At 41.3% G+C, this 21,240-nt stretch overlaps 1 protein-coding gene across 9 annotated transcripts in view; it reads left to right on the plus strand.

Moving 5' to 3' along the window:
- Window positions 1-21,240, plus strand: part of si:ch211-207d6.2 (sickle tail protein homolog) — a 79,357-nt gene that overhangs the window by 1,685 nt on the left and 56,432 nt on the right. For 7 of the 9 annotated variants that reach the window (XM_045694123.1, XM_045694125.1, XM_045694124.1 and 4 more), the window contains exon 2: window positions 19,234-19,520. In XM_045694123.1, coding sequence (XP_045550079.1) covers window positions 19,234-19,520 — 287 coding nt within the window. Of the gene's footprint in view, window positions 1-14,715; window positions 14,820-19,233; window positions 19,521-19,966; window positions 20,233-21,240 lie in introns of those variants that run through there. The other 2 variants (XM_045694118.1, XM_045694119.1) reach the window with 2 other exon arrangements.

The following is a 21,240-nucleotide window of genomic DNA, read 5'->3' on the forward strand; positions in this document are numbered from 1 at the left end:
CCCTTTCTCCATACATTGTGACAAACTCTATTTCTCACACTGAGCCCTCGGGTTAAAATCCTCTCACACTTGCTGTCACATGCAAGTGACATAGAGTAGACTTAAAATAGAATAGAATAGTACTGAACCTGGTCTTCTATCGTGAGTGATAGTAGTCTAGCAATTTAGTTGGGAGTAAATAACCTGTTGAGTTTTAGTGTGTGAATGATTCATCATGAGGGCCATCCCAGCCATGGTTCGCCTGCTTAACAGTTGATGATGATCTCATCTTTCATTGTCTACATCTGTTGTTTATTGTGTTTTAGTTAGTATTGTCAATTCTAATATTCAAATGTAAGTTGTAGCTACTCACAATTCACCATGTTGCTGCCAGTTGCTCCATATATTTTCTGTCAAATAATAATTATACCGTTTTCTTTTGATCTAAATCTTTTGGCGCATCTCAATGCCTGCCACTGGACACAGTCTGGTGGTAATTATCAGTGCATATGTCAATATCTAAGCTGCAAGATCACCCAAAACTGTAGTATTAACCGGATGACTTTTGTGCCTTTTAACCCCTTTTATACATTGGCTGTTTAAGCTACAGACTGGGTTGTACCATTGGATTCGTATATTTTTTTCTGCATCCGTAGATACCAACCATTAGCCTGTGTGATTAACGGGGGCTGAGCTACAGTGGTGTTTGTGAGACAAGGACAGATCCCGAAGGAGCCGCGGGGCCTGGTCTTTTTACAAAATTGTCTGTGGAGTCCAAATGATTTGAGCTACAAACTATTAAAAGCAATCTATGAAAATCTGAGACTCCCACGAACACGCACATTTTGCTCTATGACTCTCAAGCTAAACAAGAGTCGTTAGAAGGTAAGGGGTTCGTCTACATAGAAGATCATAGGAAATCACAGGACATACTGTAGTGTCTATGATACTGTAATAAGCTCACATAGTTGCTGTCACAAACTCCACACTCCACACAGTTGTCATTGAGTAGTTAGATATTCATTTCCCATTGAGCAAACAATTTCCATACTTACAGTATTCATATAAATGAATTGTTATCAGGTTTTTGCTTTGGCGGACCTTGAATGTAACTGTTTATGTCAAATTGTTATCTGTTCTATTTGTAGCCCTGGTTGTCCTGAAAATAATTGTAAAACACTTAATTGAGAGGCTAAATATAAGGGGGGACACGCAGATAAATGAAATGCCCATTTTTTGCTGGGGTCTTGGGGCTGATAGGGTTAAAGAAAAGACAGTTCTCAACAGGCTTTCTCAGGTTTCAGCTTCAAAGTGGATGCCTGTTTTTTAGATAAAGATACTGGTGTCTTCATCAACACCTTGTCTCCAAAGATCGAGATGGGTTTTTGAGCAAGTGTTGACAGGTTTTAAAGTTCATACTTTTAAACATCAATATCCACTAGATTAAACTAATGGGCAAATCTGATGGTATTATTATCAGAATAATGATCCACTGAAATGTACAATCCTCTTGTGAAATTTAACCTAAGTGCTCTGTCAATTGCAACATGAAGACTGTTTGTCATGATGTGGAGTAGAAATGGATTTAGGATGTGAATTATACTTTTTTCATTACATTGTATTCTTTATTGCCTAAAAAACCCTCATCTGTGCATCATTATTGGATCTAACAGACCTTTTTCATTTTGACCAAGGCACTTCATTTTCAGTTACGTAACCCATGTGATCTGTTAATTATGGCAATCCTTGTGTCATCTCAGGCAGCAGCCTAGCTCGCAGACCTTGATTCTGATTCGCTCTGACAGCTGCGTGATTTCAGATCAGACGGAAATCTGCCCGGTCCCGTCCGTCCCAACCCCCACCTCCCACCTCTACAGCCTCTACACTACAGCCCTAATGACATGTGTCTTTTTTATAGCCACAACAGTGATGCATGCTTTCATGAACTCAACACAACATCTGAAACAGCTGCTCAGTTGATTTAGACTTCATTTTGTTTCCTTGTTAATAATGATTTAGGTGATACTGGCGTGACATGGCTATTTCTGTGGCTTTGGTTTAGTCTCGGGATGAGATGCATACAGATGACATCATCGAGGCCAATGTTCTCATAAACAATAGAAATTCCTGCTCTCCCATTCGGAAAACCATCCCTAATTCTCCAAATTACTCCTTATAACTAGAACTGTGCCCCTTCTCTTCCAAGTTTATGATTGACTCAGATTGCCTTAAGTAACTACCCAGCTACCCTGCAGATATTTACTTTAAAAGAACCCTTTAAAATGAAAGTTTTCATTGCCGTTTGTTTTTCTTCCCTCTGGTAGATTCACAGGCCAACAGAGGAGCGTACACACAGCCTGTAGCTGTATGTTATTGTAGCTAATAGAGCCACCCAGGCTAAAAAAAAATGTAATACAAATTCTGGATGTCCCTCTCTCTTGATGTCCATAACCTGTTACAGTAAGTATGTAAGGACATTCATGTTACATGCTTTTATTGTTGTAACGTTTTGTTGCACACCATATGCTTGACAGCCCCCACCAAGACAGTTATTAAAAACACTCCCCCGCATACTAGTGGCTGGGGGCATAATGTGAGATCTAAGTCATGCAACAAGGATGAACAAGCTAGGGAGAGAAGAATAAGCACATTCTGTATAAACTGATTAGAGCGTACCCTAAAGCCATGTTTGGTCAAGTTCACACGAGGTTACTGAAACTATTGTACTTAAAATGTATTTACCTAGTCTTTGTGATAGCATGCCAAATTACCTATAAAGAAAATGTATTTGGAAACTGTGGTTGGCAAAGTTAATAACAGCTGATAATGAGCATAATAGGGCATGTATTATTAGTATTAAACCGTAAAGGATCAGTTCAGACTTCTATGCTATTTATAAAATGCTACCCTGAACCAAGCAACAGGTTGATGTCATGCGAGGCATCGATTATTGTGAAAGTCTGTGTTTATTAGGTGTTTTATTGCTACAGTATGCCAACAGTGTTATACTGTATATAGTAGGCTATAGGCTATTTCAGGCAGCACATCAATTCCACCCTCTCAACATCTTTGAAAACTGACTGAAGGGTCAATTAAGTAAATTACATTGAACACAGGTTTTGATTTAAAGCGGGTGTGGCGTACCTCCCCATGTCTTTACATGAGATGGATACGGGAATAGGTTTTTGATTAAATTGTTGGGCAATCTAGATAATTGAAAGATAAGTGAAAATTCACTTAACAGACAAGCCAACATCCTTCAGGAGTGTAAAAAGGGGAGGGGAAATCCTTGGGATAACTTGTGTTAAAGTCAGTGATCAGTAGGGCTGTATGAGTTGATAGAGCTAGGCTCTTTCCAAATGGCATCCTATTCCCTACACAGGGAACTACTTTTGACCAGATCCCTTGGTGCACTACATAGGAAAAGGGATCCATTTGGGATGCATAACTAGTGAACGAGGGGTCTTAAAAGGATGGGGAAGTAGCCTTGTGAGCAGACAGAAAGGAAGAGTAAAATATTACTACGCTATTGCTTTGCTCTCCCAGGACTCATCTTTCAAAACGGTCTCATAAGATATTTTTTTTCTAGCTCATGAGGGTTTATAAAACCTTGTCACATACTATTTCATAGCATATTTTCAAGGCTGAATGTCCAAGCCTTCAGACTCAGTGAAGTGCATCAGATAAGTCTCACAATATCAACAATATGTAGTCTGCCTCCTCTAGACCAGACTGCCTTTATAGGATTCTGTTGTTCACAGGATTCTGTTGTTCTTCTCAGATGTTTTTTTTTTCATTGATCAAATAACTAAAGTATACTGTAGCTTGGTAACTTATTTTCTAATTACCAATCTATACTTGAGTTATTTGACTTTGTATGTAGAGGCCATGAGTAACTTGGTCAAAAAGAATGGCACCAATTGGCCTATATGCGGTCTCACTTAAACCCAAATATCCGTCGCCCCGTTTGACCTAGAGGCTTGAAACTTTGTACTGTATGTAGGTGTATTTCTTCATGCTGAACAAATTTGCCTCAAGGACCCATAAATTCTGTTAGGACAGATTTTCCTCCAACCTGGACATTTTGGAAAGCTTCTCATGAACCTTAAGTCCAAATAACACCAAATTCGGGTATGTAGACCCATGTTACCTCCTAACTTATACTGAACAAAAATATAACGCAACATGTAAAGTGTTGGTCCCATGTCTCATGAGCTAAAATAAAGAAATCACAGAAATGTTCCATACGCACAAAAAGTTGTGCACAAATGTGTTTACATCCCTGTTACTGAGCATTTCTCCTAATTGAAGGTTAATTTCTCTACCATAAGCCACCTCAAACGTTGTTTTAGAGAATTTGGCAGTACATCTAACCGGCCTCACAACCGCAGACTTTTTCTGTCTGTTATAAAGAGAAAAACTAATTCCGATTGGCTGGGACTGGCTCCCCAGTGGGTGGGCTTGGCTCCCAAGTGGTTGGGCCTATGGCTGCGCTCCTGCCTAGTCATGTGAAATCCATAGATTAGGGAAAAATGAATTTATTTGAATTGACTTGTATTTCCTTGTATGAACTGTAACTCAGTAAAATCTTTGAAATTGTTTGATGTTGCGTTTATAGTTTTGTTCAGTGCAGTTTGAGAAAAGCTAAGGGATTGATTAAGAGATGGCTGAGTTACAGTCAAAACTGTTCGCTGCTCTGGTACCCCAATGGTGGAACAAGCTCCCTCACGACGCCAGGACAGCGGAGTCAATCACCACCTTCCGGAGACACCTGAAACCCCACCTCTTTAAGGAATACCTGGGATAGGATAAAGTAATCCTTCTAACCCCCCCCCCCCAAAAAAGATATAGATGTACTATTGTAAAGTGGTTGTTCCACTGGATATCATAAGGTGAATGCACCAATTTGTAAGTCGCTCTGGTTAAGAGCGTATGCTAAATGACGTAAATGTAAATGTAAATGTTATTGATAAATCAGGAAATCAGATTTTACGTGTTCATTTAAATCCTTTGTAAATCCTCTCTACTGAAACCTTTTGGCGTCATCAAAGACATTACCATGATGAACCATGTTAAGTTTGGCATTGATATAAAAAAGCAAACTATTAACAATTAACTTTTTTGACTATGGAACGCTTATGCTTAAAATAATCATAAAAAATCTTCTCGTAGACTAAAAGTCAGATTCACTCCAAATTTGCTCTTTGCACTCATCACAATAGTCCCTAAAGAGTTAGAGAAAATAACATTGATGCATTAAAAGATGGCCACACTATACCAGTAGATGCACCTTCAAGTCTTTCCACAGATTTTCAATGGAATTCAAATCTGGGCTTTGGCTGGGCCACTCAAGGACTTTTACATTCTAAGGGGCCTAGCCCAAACCATGAAAAACATCCCCAGACCATTCAGGTAGGTAGCGTTCTCCTGGCATTTGCCAAACCCAGATGCGTCCGTCGCACTACCAGATGGTGAAGCGGGATTCATTATTCCAGAGAACGCGTTTCCACTGCTCCAGAGTCCAATGGCGGCGAGCTTTACACCACTCCAGCCGATGCTTGGCATTGTGCAAGGTGATTTTAGGCTTATGTGTGGCTGCTCAGCCATGGAAACCCATTTCATGAAGCTCCAGACGAACAGTTATTTTGCTGACGTCACTTCCAGAGGCAGTTTGGAACCCAGTAGTGAGTGTTGCAACCGAGGACAGACTATTTTTACGCACTTCGCACTTCAGCAGTCCCGTTCTGTGAGCTTGTGTGGCCTACCACTTCATGGCTGAGCCGTTGTTGCTCCTAGATGTTCCACTTCACAATAACAGCACTTACAGTTGACCAGGACAGCTCTAGCATGGCAGACATTTAACAAACTGACTTGTTGGGAAGGTGTAATCCTATGACGGTGACACATTGAAAATCACTGAGCTCTTCAATAAGGCCATTCTACTGCCAATGTTTGTCTATGGAGATTGCATGATTGTGTGGTCGATTTTATACACCTGTCAGCAATGGGTGTGTCTGAAATAGCGGAATCCACTAATTTCAAGGGGTGTCCACATAGTTTTGTATATATAGTGTATGTAAATTAGATATTTCTGTATTTCATTTTCAATAAATAAGTCAACTTTCTGATGGCACTGTGACCTAATATACTAAGAAATACTTCCAACATCTTCTCATGAAACACAAGACCAAATGACAATTATTGGGGAATGTTTACCCATGGTACATGTCTGATTTTACATGTCCATTTAAACCACTGTAAATCCACTCCACAGTGGCCTATCAAACTTGTCATTGATATCATGGATGTCCCTAAGATGAACCACACTGAATTTGGAAACTATAAATAACTCATTCTTTGCATATGTAACTTTAATGCTCAAAATTATCTGCAATCATCTTCTCCTCGTGAACCATACATCAGATTCACTCCAGATGTTGTATTTAGACTCATTACATCAGTATTTAATGGTTTTGAGAAAAAAGTACCTATAGATGCACGCACTGTACCTATAGATGCATGTTAGCGCATATGCTAAGTTGGGCACACTACACCACTAGATGGCACCATATCTCACAAGGGCTATAAGAACTGAATCGATGGACATGGGGCCATGAAATTTGGTATGTGAACATATTGTATATGTCCTCAGAAGCTGTGAGAATATAAAGTCACTGCAAAATTAGATGGCTGCACCAGACCAGTTTGTGGCACTATAGATGTCAATGGCACCAGTCGCACCATAGGATATTAGAGCAAAAACTATTGATCAAGTGGACTTTGTCTCATGCAAATGTTAGATTTAAATTATGCAGACGAACAATGTGAAATATCATGAAAATAAAGCTGAAAATATTTCACAAATCTTAACATAAACCATTAGTAATATTGACCCCATTATTGGTATATAAATATATATATATTAAGTGTATATTAAGTAATGACTTTAAGAATGATTACCTGCTGCATTCAAAGATAGCCAACCTACAGCACTAGACTAAACTTAACTTGTGTCATCCTTGTGGTATTGAGAGATAAACATGGTAATACTTTCACTGATTGCACATAAAGGAAGATAGTTCCTACATGAAGGAATATACAAACAGTTTATTAGGTACACCCATCTAGTACCGGGTCAGAACCCCTTTGCCTCCAGAACAGCCTGAATTATTCGGGGGATGGAAACAAGGGACCTAACGTGTGCCAGAAAAACATTCACCACACCATTACACCACCACCAGCAGCCTGTACCGTTGACACCAGGCAGGATGAGGCCATGGACTCATGCTGCTTATGCCAAATCCTGATTCTTCTATCAGCATGACACAAGAGGAACTGGGATTCGTCAGACCAGGCAATGTTTTTCCACTCCTCAATTGTACAGTGTTGGTGATCGCGTGCCCACTGGAGCCTCTTCTTCTTGTTTTTAGCTGATAGGAGTGGAGCCCAGTGTGGTCGTGTGCTGCAATAGCCCATTCGTGACAAGGACCGGCAAGTTGTGCTGTTCTGCACACCACTGTTGTACTGCACCAATATCTGCCTGTTTGTGTTCCGTCTGTTATCTTGCATGATTCTTGCCATTCTCCTTCGACCTCTCATCAACGAGCTGTTTTCAGCTACAGGACTGCCACTGACTGAAGGTTTTTTGTTTGTTGCACATGTCTCTGTAAATCCTAGACACTGCGTGAAAATCCCAGGAGGCCCGCTATATCTGATATACTGGAACTGGCGCGCCTGGCACTGACAATCATACCACGCTCAAAGCCATTTAGGTCACTCGTTTTGCCCATTCTAACTGTCAATCAAACAGTTCCTGAATGCCTCAATGCCTGTCTACCTGTTTTTTTTATAGCAAACCACAGCCACATGACCCACTGTCAGTAGGAGCGTACCATTTTCGTGAATGAGGTGGTGTACCTAATAAACTGGACACTGAATGTACTGTACATCGCCATTCATAGGCTTCATTAGGAAATGTGTTGATGATGTTGTACCCACAATAACAATCCGGATATACCCCAGCCAAAAACCCAGGATGAACGGAGAAATCCGTACCATGCTGAGAAACGGGAAAGGTGAAAGGGGATACCTAGTCAGTTACACAACTGAATGCATTCAACCAAAATGTGTCTTCCGCATTTAACCCAACTCCAGAGCCTGTACTGCAGCATTCAATGTCAGCAGAATGAGCCCAGATGACATGTACAAGGCAAGCAGGTACGAGCTCCACAAATCCATTAGGGACGCAAAAAGACAACTCAATGTGTTACCCACCAAAGCCTCCCTACCAGATGAACTTAACATATTCTATGCTCGCTTCAAATAATATTTTTGCAGGAATCTCCTTGCGAATGATTTTGCCGAATGATTTTGTATCTCCGCCGGCCTGGGCAACCTGAGCTTTTGCTATCTCATCCGACATGTTGCTAAACTTTGGTCCAGGATAGCTCTCGGTGCTCCGGACTACCAGGTCTCCGAGGCTGAAAGCTCAAAAGAGTGAATACTCACAAAGCCGCCGGCCCAGATGGCATCCTTGACCGCGTCATCAGTGTGTGCACTGACCAGCTGGCGGGCATCTAATTGGACATCTTCAACCTGTCCCTGTCCCAGGCTGTAATCCCCACTTGCTTCAAGGAGACCATCGTCCCAGTGCCCAAGAAAAGCAAGGTGACATGCCCAAATGACTATTGGCCCGTCGTACTCACCCATGTCATCATGAAGTGCTTCGAGAGGCTGGTCACAGCCCACATCAAGGCCAGCATGCCAGGCACACTGGAACGACTACAATTTCCCTACCGCTCCAACAGATCCATGGGAGAGGCCATCACTATTTACATGGCACTAACCCATCTGGACAGGAGGAACACCTACATGAAAATGCTGTTCATTGACTACAGTTCAGCATTCAACATCATTGTTCCCTCCAAGTTCGCCACCAAGCTCAGTGCCCTGGGTCTAGACACTACCCTTGGGAACTGGATACTGGACTTTCTAACGAGCATACCACAGGCTGAAAGGGTTGGCAACAACACCTCATCCACACTGTCTCTTAACACAGAAGCACCCCAGGGGTGTGTTCTCAGCCCTCTGCTGTACTCCCTGTTCATCCACGACTGCGTAGCTCTCCTATAGGGAGGAGGTGAACTGGCATTGTAGTGCCAGGACAACAACCTCCCCTTCAATGTCCGCAAAACAGGAAGCAGAGGAGGGAACATGTCCATATCAACAGGACTGCAGAAGAGAGAGTCAGCAGTTTTAAGTTCCTCTGCATCCACATCACCAAGGCCTTGACACGGACCAACAACAACAGCGCCTCTACTTCCTAAGGCGGCTGAAGAAACATGCCACCTCGTGTCCTCTCAATACTACCGCTGCACCATCGAGAGCGTCCTGACAGGTTGCATCACAGCCTGGTACAGGAACTGCTCTGTCCACGACCGTAAGGCCCTAAAGCCGGTGGTGAAGACGGCCCAGTACATCACTGGGGCCGTGTTAACACCAATCCAGGACATCTACTTGAAACGGTGCCTGAGGAAGTCCCAGCAGCATCATCAAAGACCTTACACACCCCAGCTACAAGCTGTTCACTCCCTTAGCGTCGGGGAGACATTACTGGAACATGAGGTCTAATACCAACAGGCTCAGAGACAGTTTCTATCTACAAACCAATCAGACTTCTGAACACTTGAACTGAACTGACCACCTGCACTGACTCTCCGCACCTTAGTACACATGCACTCACTCACGCACATACCCACACAGACATCCACACATCCACACACACATACATCAGTGGCGACTCCTCAGAGGAGGAAGGGGAGAACCATCCTCCTCAGTGAATTTCATAAAAATACTAAATATATTCACATTATCAAATCATTTATTAAAATACACTGTTTTACAATGAAGTCCGGTAGTACAGTAACCTCAACAGCACACTGTAGGGTAGCACCATAGTGTAGCCGGAGGACAGCTAGCTTCCGTCCTCCTCTGGGTACATTGACTTCAATTCAAAATCTAGGAGGCTCATGGTTCTCACCCCCTTCCATAGAATTACACAGTAATTATGACAACTTCCGGAGGACTTCCTCCAACCAATCAGAGCTCTTGCAGCATGAACTGATTACAGCTGTGAATTTGTTATATTCATTGCTAGACAGTCTTGTCATAGATTTTAAAGCCGTTTTAAGTCAAAACTGTAGCTAGGCCACTCAGGAACATTCAATGTTGTCTTGGTAAGCAACAGCAGTGTTTATTTGGCCGTGTGTTTTAGGTTTGTTTGTCCTGCTGAAAGGTGAATTTGTCTCCCAGTATCACGTGTGCTCCCTCTCCGGCCTCTAGGTCACCAGGCTGCTCATTAGGGTGCACACCTGTCACCAGCGTTAGGCACATAATGACACTCATCTGGACTCCATCACCTCCTTGATTACCTGCCCTTTATATGTCACTCCCTTTGGTTTCTTCTCCAGTCGTCATTGTTCCTGTTTCATGTCGGTGCGCTGTTCATCTTTCTTGTTTGTTCATTTATTTATTAAATGTTATCACTCTCTGAACTTGCTTCCCGACTTTCAGCGTACATCATTACACCCAGGGTCTTTTGGCAAGCACACTGGACTTGGTTTTCCTCAAGGATTTTGCCTGTGCTTCGCTCTAATCCGTTTCTTTTAATCCTAAAAAACTCCCTAGTCTTTGCTGATGACAAGCATGCCCATAATATGATGCAACCACCACCATGCTTGAAAATATGAAGAGTGGCACTCAGTAATGTGTTGTGTTGGATTTGCCCCAAACATAATGCTTTGTATTCAGGACATAAAGTTAATGTATGTTTTGGAATATTTTTACTCTGTACAGGATTCCTTATTTTCATTCTGCCATTTAGGTTAGTAATGTGCAGTAACTACAATGTTGTGGATCCATCCTCAGTTTTCTCCTTTCACAGCCATTAAACTCTGTTTTAAAGTCAGCATTGGCCTCGTGGTGAAATCCCTGAGTGGTTTCTTTCCTTTCCAGCAACTGAGTTAGGAAGGACGCCTATATCCTTGTAGTGACTGGGTGTATTGATACACCATCCAAAGTGTAATGAATAACTTCATCATGCTCAAAGGGATGGATATTCAACCTCTGCTTTTTTGCATTTTTACCCATCTACCAATGGGTGCCCTTCTTTGCAAGGCATTGGAAAACCTCCCTGGTCTTTGTGGTTGAGTCTGTTTTGAAATTCACTGCTCGACTGAGGGACCTTACATATAATTGTGTGTGTAGGGTACAGAGATGAGGTAGTCATTCAAAAATCATGTTAAACACTATTATTGCACACAGTGAGTCCATGCAACTTATTATGTGACTTGTTAAGCAGATTGTTACTCCTGAACTTATTTAGGCTTGCCTTAACAAAGTGGTTGAATACTTATTGACTCAAGACATTTCAGCTTTTCATTTTTAATTAATTTGTAAAAATGTCTAAAAACATAATTTCACTTTGACCTTATGGAGTATTGTATTTGGTTTGGAAGTCCATATGTTTGTGAGTGAAGTGTTCATTGTGTTTCTGTCCTGGAATATGACATGCTAGTCAATGATAGACATTGAGAGTTACTTTTACAAAATCAGTAAAGATCTGACCCACCAGTAGAGGGTGCCATCACCCTTAAGTTTTTTATTCTCAGCATTGAGATACAATTCTTCGAATTGTCATGGTTGTCCTTCTCTCGTTATCTCTACTCTGCGATAAGGATACAAAAACCCATCCGGAAAAATATCTTCCTCATAACCATAATGACATTTTCCAGCATTGTGCAAAGCGATATGTAGTTGAAGCTGAAGCATTCGCTGGCTGGCTGTGTAGTGTAGTCAGTGAACCAATGCAGCATGGCAGATCAGAGATCCACCTTCGGGGCAGAAGTGAACTAGATCAATCAGCTCAGCTTTGTCAAAAGGAGAGAGCGAGACTAGGCTTCCTTTCCTCTCCTCGGCTCTATCTGCTGCTTCCCTTGCGTCTCTCTTTCTCTCTCACTGTCTCTCTCTCTCAACACTCTTCAATCCACTTGTGCGGACTGTCACACAGTGGACCTTAAGTGTCACATCCACTTGGCAGGCTTTTCATGTTAAATTAATTCAACTGCTGAACAAAAATTGGCAGTTTTGGGGGGGGCCAAAAAACAAAACTGTATAGCTGCCATATTAGACTAAATGTCAAATGTTCTGCTATAGGAAAATGAAATATTCTTTATGAACATGTAGGCTACATTTACAATCATCATAATGATGTGATGATATTCATTTGAGCGATTTAATAGCCTAATACAGTATATCCTTACAGTGCATTCGAAAAATATTCAGACCCGTTGACATTTTCCACATTTTGTTACATTACAGCCTTATTCTAAAATGGATTAAATATTTTTTTCCCCCTCAACAATCTACACACAAGCCCCCATTATGACAAATAAAAAACAGAAATACCTTATTTACATAAGTATTCAGACCCTTAGCTATGAGACTCGAAATTGAGCTCAGGTGCATCCGGTTTCCATTGATCATCCTTGAGATGTTTCTACAACTTGATTGGAGTCCACCTGTGGTAAATTCAATTGATTAGACATGATTTGGAAAGGCACACACCTGTCTATATAAGGTCCCACAGTTGACAGTGCATGTCAGAGCAAAAACCAAGCCATGAGGTTGAAGGAATTGTCCATAGAGCTCTGAGATAGGATTGTGTCGTGGCACAGATCTGAGGAAGGGTACCATTTGAAGGTCGCCAAGAACACAGTGGCCTTCATCATTCTTAAATGGAAGAAGTTTGGAACCACCAAGACTCTTCCTCGAGCTGGCCGCCCGGCCAAACTGAGCAATCGGGGGAGAAGGGCCTTGGTCAGGGAGGTGACCAAGAACCCGATGGTCACTCTGACAGAACTCCAGAGTTCCTCTGTGGAGATGGGAGAACCTTCCAGTAGGACAACCATCTCTGCAGCACTCCACCAATCAGGCCTTTATGGTAGAGTGGCCAGACGGAAGCCACTCTTCAGTGAAAGGCACAGCCCACTTGGAGTTTGCCAAAAGGCAACTAAAGGACTCTCAGACCATGAGAAACAAGATTCTCTGGTTGACCTCTTTGGCCTGAATGCCAAGCGTCACATCTGGAGGAAACCTGGCACCATCCCTACGGTGAAGCATGGTGGTGGCAGCATCATGCTGGGAGGATGTTTTTCAGCGGCAGGGACTGGGAGACAAGTCAGGATTGAGGGAAAGATGAACGGAGCAAAGTACAGAGAGATCCTTGATGAAAACCTGCTCCAGAGCACTCAGGACCTCAGACTGGGGCGAAGGTTCACCTTCCAACAGGACAACGACCCTCAGCACATAGCCAAGACAATGCAGGGGTGGCTTCGGGACAAGTCTCTGAATGTCCTTGAGTGGCCCAACCAGAGCCGGGACTTGAACCCGATCGAACATCTCTGGAGAGACCTGAAAATAGCTGTGCAGCTACGCTCCCCATCCAACCTGACAGAGCTTGAGAGGATCTGCAGAGAAGAAGGGGAGAAACTCCCCAAATACAGGTGTGTCAAGCTTGTAGCATCATACCCAAGAAGACTTGAGGCTGTAATCGCTGCCAAAGGTGCTTCAACAAAGTACTGAGTAAAGGGTCTGAATACCTATGTAAATGTGATATCTGTTTTTAATTTTTAATACATTTGGAAAAATGTAAAAAAAAAAGTTTTTTTTTTACTTTGTCATTATGAGGTATTGTGGGGGAAAAACAATGTAATCAGTTTTAGAATAAGGCTGTAACGTAACACAATGTGGAAAAAGTCAAGGGGTCTGAATACTTTCCGAAAGCACTGTATATACAACCAGTGCACTATGCAAGAGCATTACTTGTATGAAATTATGTGAAACTACAGTTTCAGGGCTTTTCTCCATGTACAATATCAACGATGCCCAACGGAACATTTAAAATGAGTGTTGATACAGCCTACCATGAGTGTCTTAGGTTTACCCAACAGTGAAAATTGAATGCATGGAGGTCAAACTGTATTGAGAGAAAATTATATTTTTGTTCTGTATAATTTTGTTCTGTTCTTATGAAAGCTCAAATACTAAATGTGACACATTTTAGTCCGCTTACTAACATCTAACGTCAAAGCCTGATGAATTTAAGTACAACAACAAAACATTACTCTTCGCTGTGGAATTAGCCTATTTTCCTATGCTTGATTGCATGGCCTTGGTTTGCAGGTTCACTTCTGATAGAAAATGAATGCTGATTTGAACAATAGACCCAAATAGTAGTTATTTTTAAAGTTTTCATGGAAACTATTGGTGGGGTTTCCAGTTTGACCATGACCTTGACCTCAGAGTCCAGCTGTGTGAAGAGGGAACAGTGGGAGAGGTTGAGGAAATGAAGGCTAAAATCACCACAGAGGACAGACTAATGATATCAAACCTTTTGTATTATTATGAAAAAGAGAATTATACAGTACATTTGTATTATAAAGGTACATATGTTCAATCTTTGACCATCTGGAACTTATGTTGTAAAGATATGTATTTGTTGATTAATTGGTTAAGCCATGTATTCCCAACATGCACTCATAGGCTGGAAAACAGGGTGTTTGGAAAAAGTGAGGACAGCTTTACAATGGAGCTTCCTCAGGAACACACACACACACACACACGTTTGTTTTGACCATAACTTTCCACGTATAACCTTGCACTACAGAAAGACCTGAACACTGTGTGCACTGTCAATGCAGAATTCATAGTGATTAAGGGAATAGCGTACAAAGTCATGGAATATCAGTACATACGGCATACTCACTGGAGAGGGAGAAGAGGTAAGGCCATAGCATAAAGTAATCTAAGTAAAGACTAAATGTTTATCTGTTGATTTGTGTCTCTGTGGTCTTTGCAGTATTCCTCTGGTGGATGTGTCTGGATACTGTGACTGTCATGTTAGTGAATAATGATCCAAGGTGTCATTGAGGAATCACCAGTAAACTGAACCTGAACTAAAGCAGCAGTCAGTGGTAGTAGTAAGAGAGACACTTTAATAATATTCCTCGTATTAGCCAACTAATACCCAGTTTTAGCTTAATTAAACACTCAGTCAAGTGGGGAACGCTAAGCTTAAATATTTATAGCAGGATAAAAGACAAGAGGGAGGACAAGGTTCCCGAGCGGTATTACTGTATTTAGAAACTGTATTACATAGATGGATTAAGCCCATTCCTTGGAAGCTCATCAATTAGTCTGAGACTTTGACATGCAGAGAAGTCTTACAACACTAAGCATGTTTCCTGACAAGTATGTCTACATAGGAGCTTATGATGAACTGTAGGTCTAGCTCACATGGTGTTATACTGTATGTTACTTCGATGTGCAGCTGGTTGAAGAAACAAAATATGATACAGAAAGTCTACACATAGCCGAATATAATCTGACACTACAGTTAGGCATATGTAATTCTGCTTTGTAACCCAGACCTACAGTTCATCATAAGCTCCTGACCCATAGTCTATTTCAGGTTAAGGAACTACTGTGCACTCAAATGATGCAACAGAAAACAAAATAGTCCTGCCTCTTTAACTGTTTCAGATAAATCAACAAAAACATGTTTCATAGCCAAGATTGAAGCACTGGGGAAATTCTCAACAGCTGTGTACATCCCTGCCTGCCTGCCCATCCCCACCCCCCCTCCTGAGGAGGCTTCACAGCACATTGCACATGCCAGAATGAGTTCCCTCTCTCCCTCGGCTCCTCTTGCCTAATTCCAGGAAGATAAATAGTCCAGCTTGACTACAACTGAGACTCATACATGGGTCTCTGACCTGCCTACAATCTCTGCTTTCTGTCTTTGTTTCCTGGTAGCATGCCTCATGCTCTCTTCCATTATAACCGGAGTATAAAAGCAGAGGTAGTCTTGCTGATTTAAACTCACACATTTGCTTCATTTTATATCCAACTGGATGGGTTGGGATATGATACAGAAAGGACCTGAACTTGCTATATTCTGGTTACAAGCCCAGCTGTCCTCTGGACTGTAGTAAGACCTTCCTTGACCTCAGTGTGTGTCATACCCTTTGATGTACACTGAACAAAAATATAAACGCAACATGCAACAACAAGATTTTACTGAGTTACATTTCATATAAGGAAATTGGTAAATTTAAATTAATTCATTAGGCCTTAATCTATGGATTTTACATGACTGGGAATACAGATATGTATCTGTTGGTCACGAATACCTTAAAAAAAAAAAGTAGGGCGTGGATCAGAAAACCAGTCAGTATCTGGTGTGACCACCATTTGCCTCATGCAGTGCGACACATTTCCTTCACATAGAGTTGATCAGGCTGTTGATTGTGGCCTGTGGAATGTTGTCCCACTCCTCTTCAATGGCTGTGCGATGTTGCTGGATAGTGGTGTGAACTGGAATACACTGTCGTACACGTTTATCCAGAGCATCCCAAACATGCTTAATGGGTGACATGTCTGGTGAGTATGCAGGCCATGGAAGAACTGGGACATTTTCAGCTTCCAGGAATTGTGTACAGATCCTTGCGACATGGAGCCGTGCATTATCATGCTGAAACATTAGGTGATGGCGGCGGATGAATGGCACGACAATGGGCCTCAGGATCTTGTCACGGTCACTCTGTGCTTCAAATGCTCACTAACAGGGATGTAAACACATTTGTGCTCAAAATTTAAGAGAAATAAGCTTTTTGTTCATATGGAACATTTATGGGATCTTTTATTTCAGCTCAAGAAACATGGGACCAACAGTTTACATGTTGTGTTTTTATTTTTGTTCAGTGTATTTGTCCTCCATGCCGTAAGTGGAAAACGTCTCATAACAGTTCCCTGGTATATTCAAGGTGTGGGGTTGAGGATATCCTCTGAGGTGTCCTGCTTGTATCCACTCTGTTTAAAAGCTTAATAGGTGAGGGGACTTGCTCCAGTCTTTGGCTGATTACTGATTTAGGCCTGCCCCTGTTAGATTGAAGAGATAGCAATCTTCTTCCAGACAAACAACACATGCAGATGGGAGTCCGTTTTTCCAGCAGAACCTTAACCAACGTGGAATGGCTTCCTTGTGGGATAGGCATTGTTCTGAGCAGGAAGCACATCTATGTTGAACATAACCTATAAGAGACTTCTCTTGATGACGCATTGTCCCAGCATTGAATTCTTTCCTATACAGGATTTGTAATTATACTACAACAGATGCGTTCTTACAAAACTGCAGCTTTGTGTTGATGCCATTTGTTTCTCGTGACACAACCCCCCCCACACACACACACCGCCCTTCCAGCATAATTCTAAAAGTCATTTTCTGCTTAACCGAAAAGGCATACCTTTAGGTCCATTTAAAATGTCAACAAGATGTGTCGCATTATTCTTTGCCTGAAGTTGTGCAAAATGCTACGCAACAATGTGGACATCAGTCATTAGTCAAGATGAAGTAAACACAGCTTGTGCATGCTCTGAGTAAAGCATTTAAAATATCAGAATCATTTTGTCCACGTGTTTGAAAATCTACGCATTTGTTCTAATATGAAGCTCTGTACTGTGTATTCATACAGTAGGCACGTATACCACCACACAATCGTGTGATGAAAGTCCAAGAGATAAAGTAAGCCTACATCTCCCCCAACAAGACTACAGACAGTCTGACTCCAGACTAAATCAGCACTGTGTGATAGATATAATGAATACAGAGGATTAGAACTGCTCTCTCATTTGGTCTGCCTGCTTTGAGGTTCTAAGCCTTCATATTCAAGATGCTGAGGTGATACCACCCTTTTCAAAAGCAAACTCCATGGTGGCCTTATCATTCTTAAGCCATACAAGGTCGGATTCTTGCTTTTTTGATCCACATTTCTATGTTGGATCTATAGCATAGTAAAAGTAAGGCACATGCCTGTTTCAGTTTGTTTAAATCTTTTGAGTTGTGTGTTGTTCACCCTCTGGGTTCATGTTGTAGGTGTTAATTTAGGTAACATACAGAGGGGTCCTAAAATGATTGACACCCTTAATAAACATTAGCAATAATTACTGTATAAAATAAATAATTCAAATACTGAGCTTTTTAAAATGTATTTTATACTAATACAATTGCTCAGAGAAAGAAATGTTGTTTAACAAGTAATATTATTTTTCTCAAAAGGGTAGGAGTCAAAATGATTGACAAGGATTACGGATAATCCTGAATGAATCGTGAATAATGAGTGAGAGATCATACCCCCAAGACATGCTAACCTCCCCTGTTATTGGTGATGGTGAGAGGATAGTTTGTCTTGGGGGTATGATCTTTGACCCTCTATAACTTTCTCACTCATCATTATTCACGATTCATAAAGGATTATCCGTAAACATGGTAGCTTCCACATTATTGTAGAAGTGTTTAGAAACATGTTATATTCTTATTTACAATAATGGTGACAAATGATTTACCATTCATTTCTATTGGGTACAAAATAATCTGAAACACAACCAAAACAAACTGCAAATGCATCCATTTGCTCCCGAGTGGCGCAGCGGTCTAAGGCACTGCATTTCAGAGCTCGAGGTGTCACTACAGCCCCTGGTTCGATCCCGGGCTGTATAACAACCGGCGGTGATCAGGAGTCCCATAGGACGGTGCACAATTGGCCCAACGTCATCCGGGTTAGAGGAGGGTTTGGCCGGGGTAGGTCGTCATTGTAAAATGATAATTTGTTCTTAACTGACTTGCCTAGTTAAATAAATGTTTAAAAAAAAAAGAATTCCAAAAAAGTATTATCCAACAATTTTGTACAAGCTTGATGTAGTCATTGTGTGCTAGGAATATGAGTGTAGCACAGATTGTCATCCATGGAACTCTTAAAGGCAAAACAACTTTCTGAAGGTTCATGAAACAGACAGCTATGATTACTCATCACATGAAATACTGTTGTACACATCATGCATGGTCTTGTCTTTGGATGTTTGCGTGTCTTGATAAACAAGGAAAGGAAAGGAAAGGAAAGGGGGATACCTAGTCAGTTGTACAACTGAATGCCTTCAACTGATAAACAGTTAACACCCTCATGTAAGAGTTGTGGTTGTGTTTGACTTCATAACAACATAATGTCTTTGGCGTGTTTGAATCCCAATAACGTAATATATAATTATCTTTTATATCTGTTGTATTATTATAACGTAATATATGATTCTCTTTCATATCTGTTGTATTATTACCTCTTTTTATATCTGTTTTACTAATAGAGTTAGGAAACAACAACCAGAGAGACTCATCACCTGAGGATGTCGAGCGTTTCCACAGGCAGCAGACTGTAGAGAACAAGAACCACCACTCTGAGCCACGTTCCCCCAGCACAGTCCCCAGGAGGTACACCATCGGAGGGCAAGGGCCCCGCAGTGCCAGAAACCCCCTGACCATGCAGCACGCTGACGTAGAGAGGAAGAAAGAGGTGTTCCTGGAGCACCTGAAGCATAGGTATCCTCACCATGCTGCTGTCATCATGGGCCATCAGGACCGCATCAGAGACCATGTAAGTGGGAACCCTTTTTTAAGGTTAAGGGTTGGTTCTGATTCCCCTGCATAATGGCATGATATACACTGTAGGCTTGTGTTGTTATTGTATTGGTGTGAGTATATCAACCACTGTATAAGGATTTCAAAGCACATATGACACATTTGTCTCACTATGCCTTGAATTGAAGACTTTAATGAATGTAGAACAGATTTTTTTAATTTAATTCAATACATGGTGTTTCATCAATACTTGCAATACGTTTATTCAATACTATGGTGTGGTGTCGGGTGTGCCTGGCCTGGAGTGTGGCCTAATGTAAATTATGGAAATAGAGATAAGATAGAGACAATAAGAATTGTCAGTAAAACAGAATAAAGAATTTAACAATTTCAGTATTAGCTTACTGTTATGGCCAGCCTACCTGAAATAGCTGTGCCGCCTCGCCAGGGGGGAGGTGCCGTGCGCGCGTTGATGCTAGAAGTGGCCATGTGGTAAAATAAACTGTGACTGTTCTACAAGTTAGACAGGTAAATCCAGACCCGCATTTGGGCTAGGTGGAGATCGTTTCCATGCCCACACCTGTCACCTCGAGGAAAGCTCATTTTACAAGCGAACGCCGTCTTGTTGCAGTCATTGCGAAAGAAACCCGTTTACTCCGAATTGAGTAGGACTCATTCTACGCGCGCTCACCCTCGGATTGAGGATTTGATATTTAGGCTACGTTCAGGTAAACTATCGTTGAAAGTAGGCCTACATTAGACTACTTTACCTAGATTACCTCCAGTTGTGCAGTTACAGTAGGTAGCCTATAGCGCAGATGCTTGCACAGTAGTGATAACTTGTTGGTGGTTTGCAGATAAACTTGTTCGATATGAGAATAGCAGATACACGCAATAATCTCCCCTGCACACTTTCCAGTCAGTGTAACCTATGTTACCAGTATATACATTTATTTCTACGTATGTTTTTTTTCTTCTCTCATTTCAATTTAGTCTGGCGCCTACACTCCATGCACATCAATGTCTATTTGCGTTCATTTTGTATTTTTCTTAGTGATAGTTTAACCAAATTACCCTGTGAGCAGTCTATGGACAAGGTATGTATGATAGCAGTCTATGCTTTGGTTTTATTTCCCAGTCACTGTTTCAAAATTCCAACGTTTTAGCTTTTGTGGCACAACTCACATTCAAGTCATGGTACGATATTAGACATTTTCTACATCCTCATGTCCAAATAAACCGAAAGTATCAAAAATGGATTGTTTATAGATGATTTGAAAATGATGAGCAAAAAATGTAACCTACCGTGACTTGGCTATTTGTGCCACAAAGCCCACAAAGCTAAAACATTAGCATTTGGGAACAGTTCCAGGGAAACGAAACCAACGCATGTATTGTTGTCATACCTTGTCCATAGACTGCTTACAGGGTAGGGCAATCAATGTATACATTTGTAATTTGGGTTAACTATCCCTTTAAATGAGGGGAATAGCCTAGGTCTACAGTTATGTCTTGAAAAAATACTGTTCTATCTTAAACATTTTTCCTATTGATATTTATAGATTAATAGGTTTATATATACAGTTGAGGTCAGAAGTTTACATACACTTAGGTTGGAGTCATTAACATGTTTTTCAACCACTCCACAAATTTCTTGTTAACAAACTATAGTTTTGGCAAGTCGGTTAGGACATCTACTTTGTGCATGACACAAGTAATTTTTCCAACAATTGTTT

The sequence above is a fragment of the Salmo salar genome, chromosome ssa14 (genome assembly GCF_905237065.1).
Source record: "Salmo salar chromosome ssa14, Ssal_v3.1, whole genome shotgun sequence".
Taxonomy (NCBI): domain Eukaryota; kingdom Metazoa; phylum Chordata; class Actinopteri; order Salmoniformes; family Salmonidae; genus Salmo; species Salmo salar.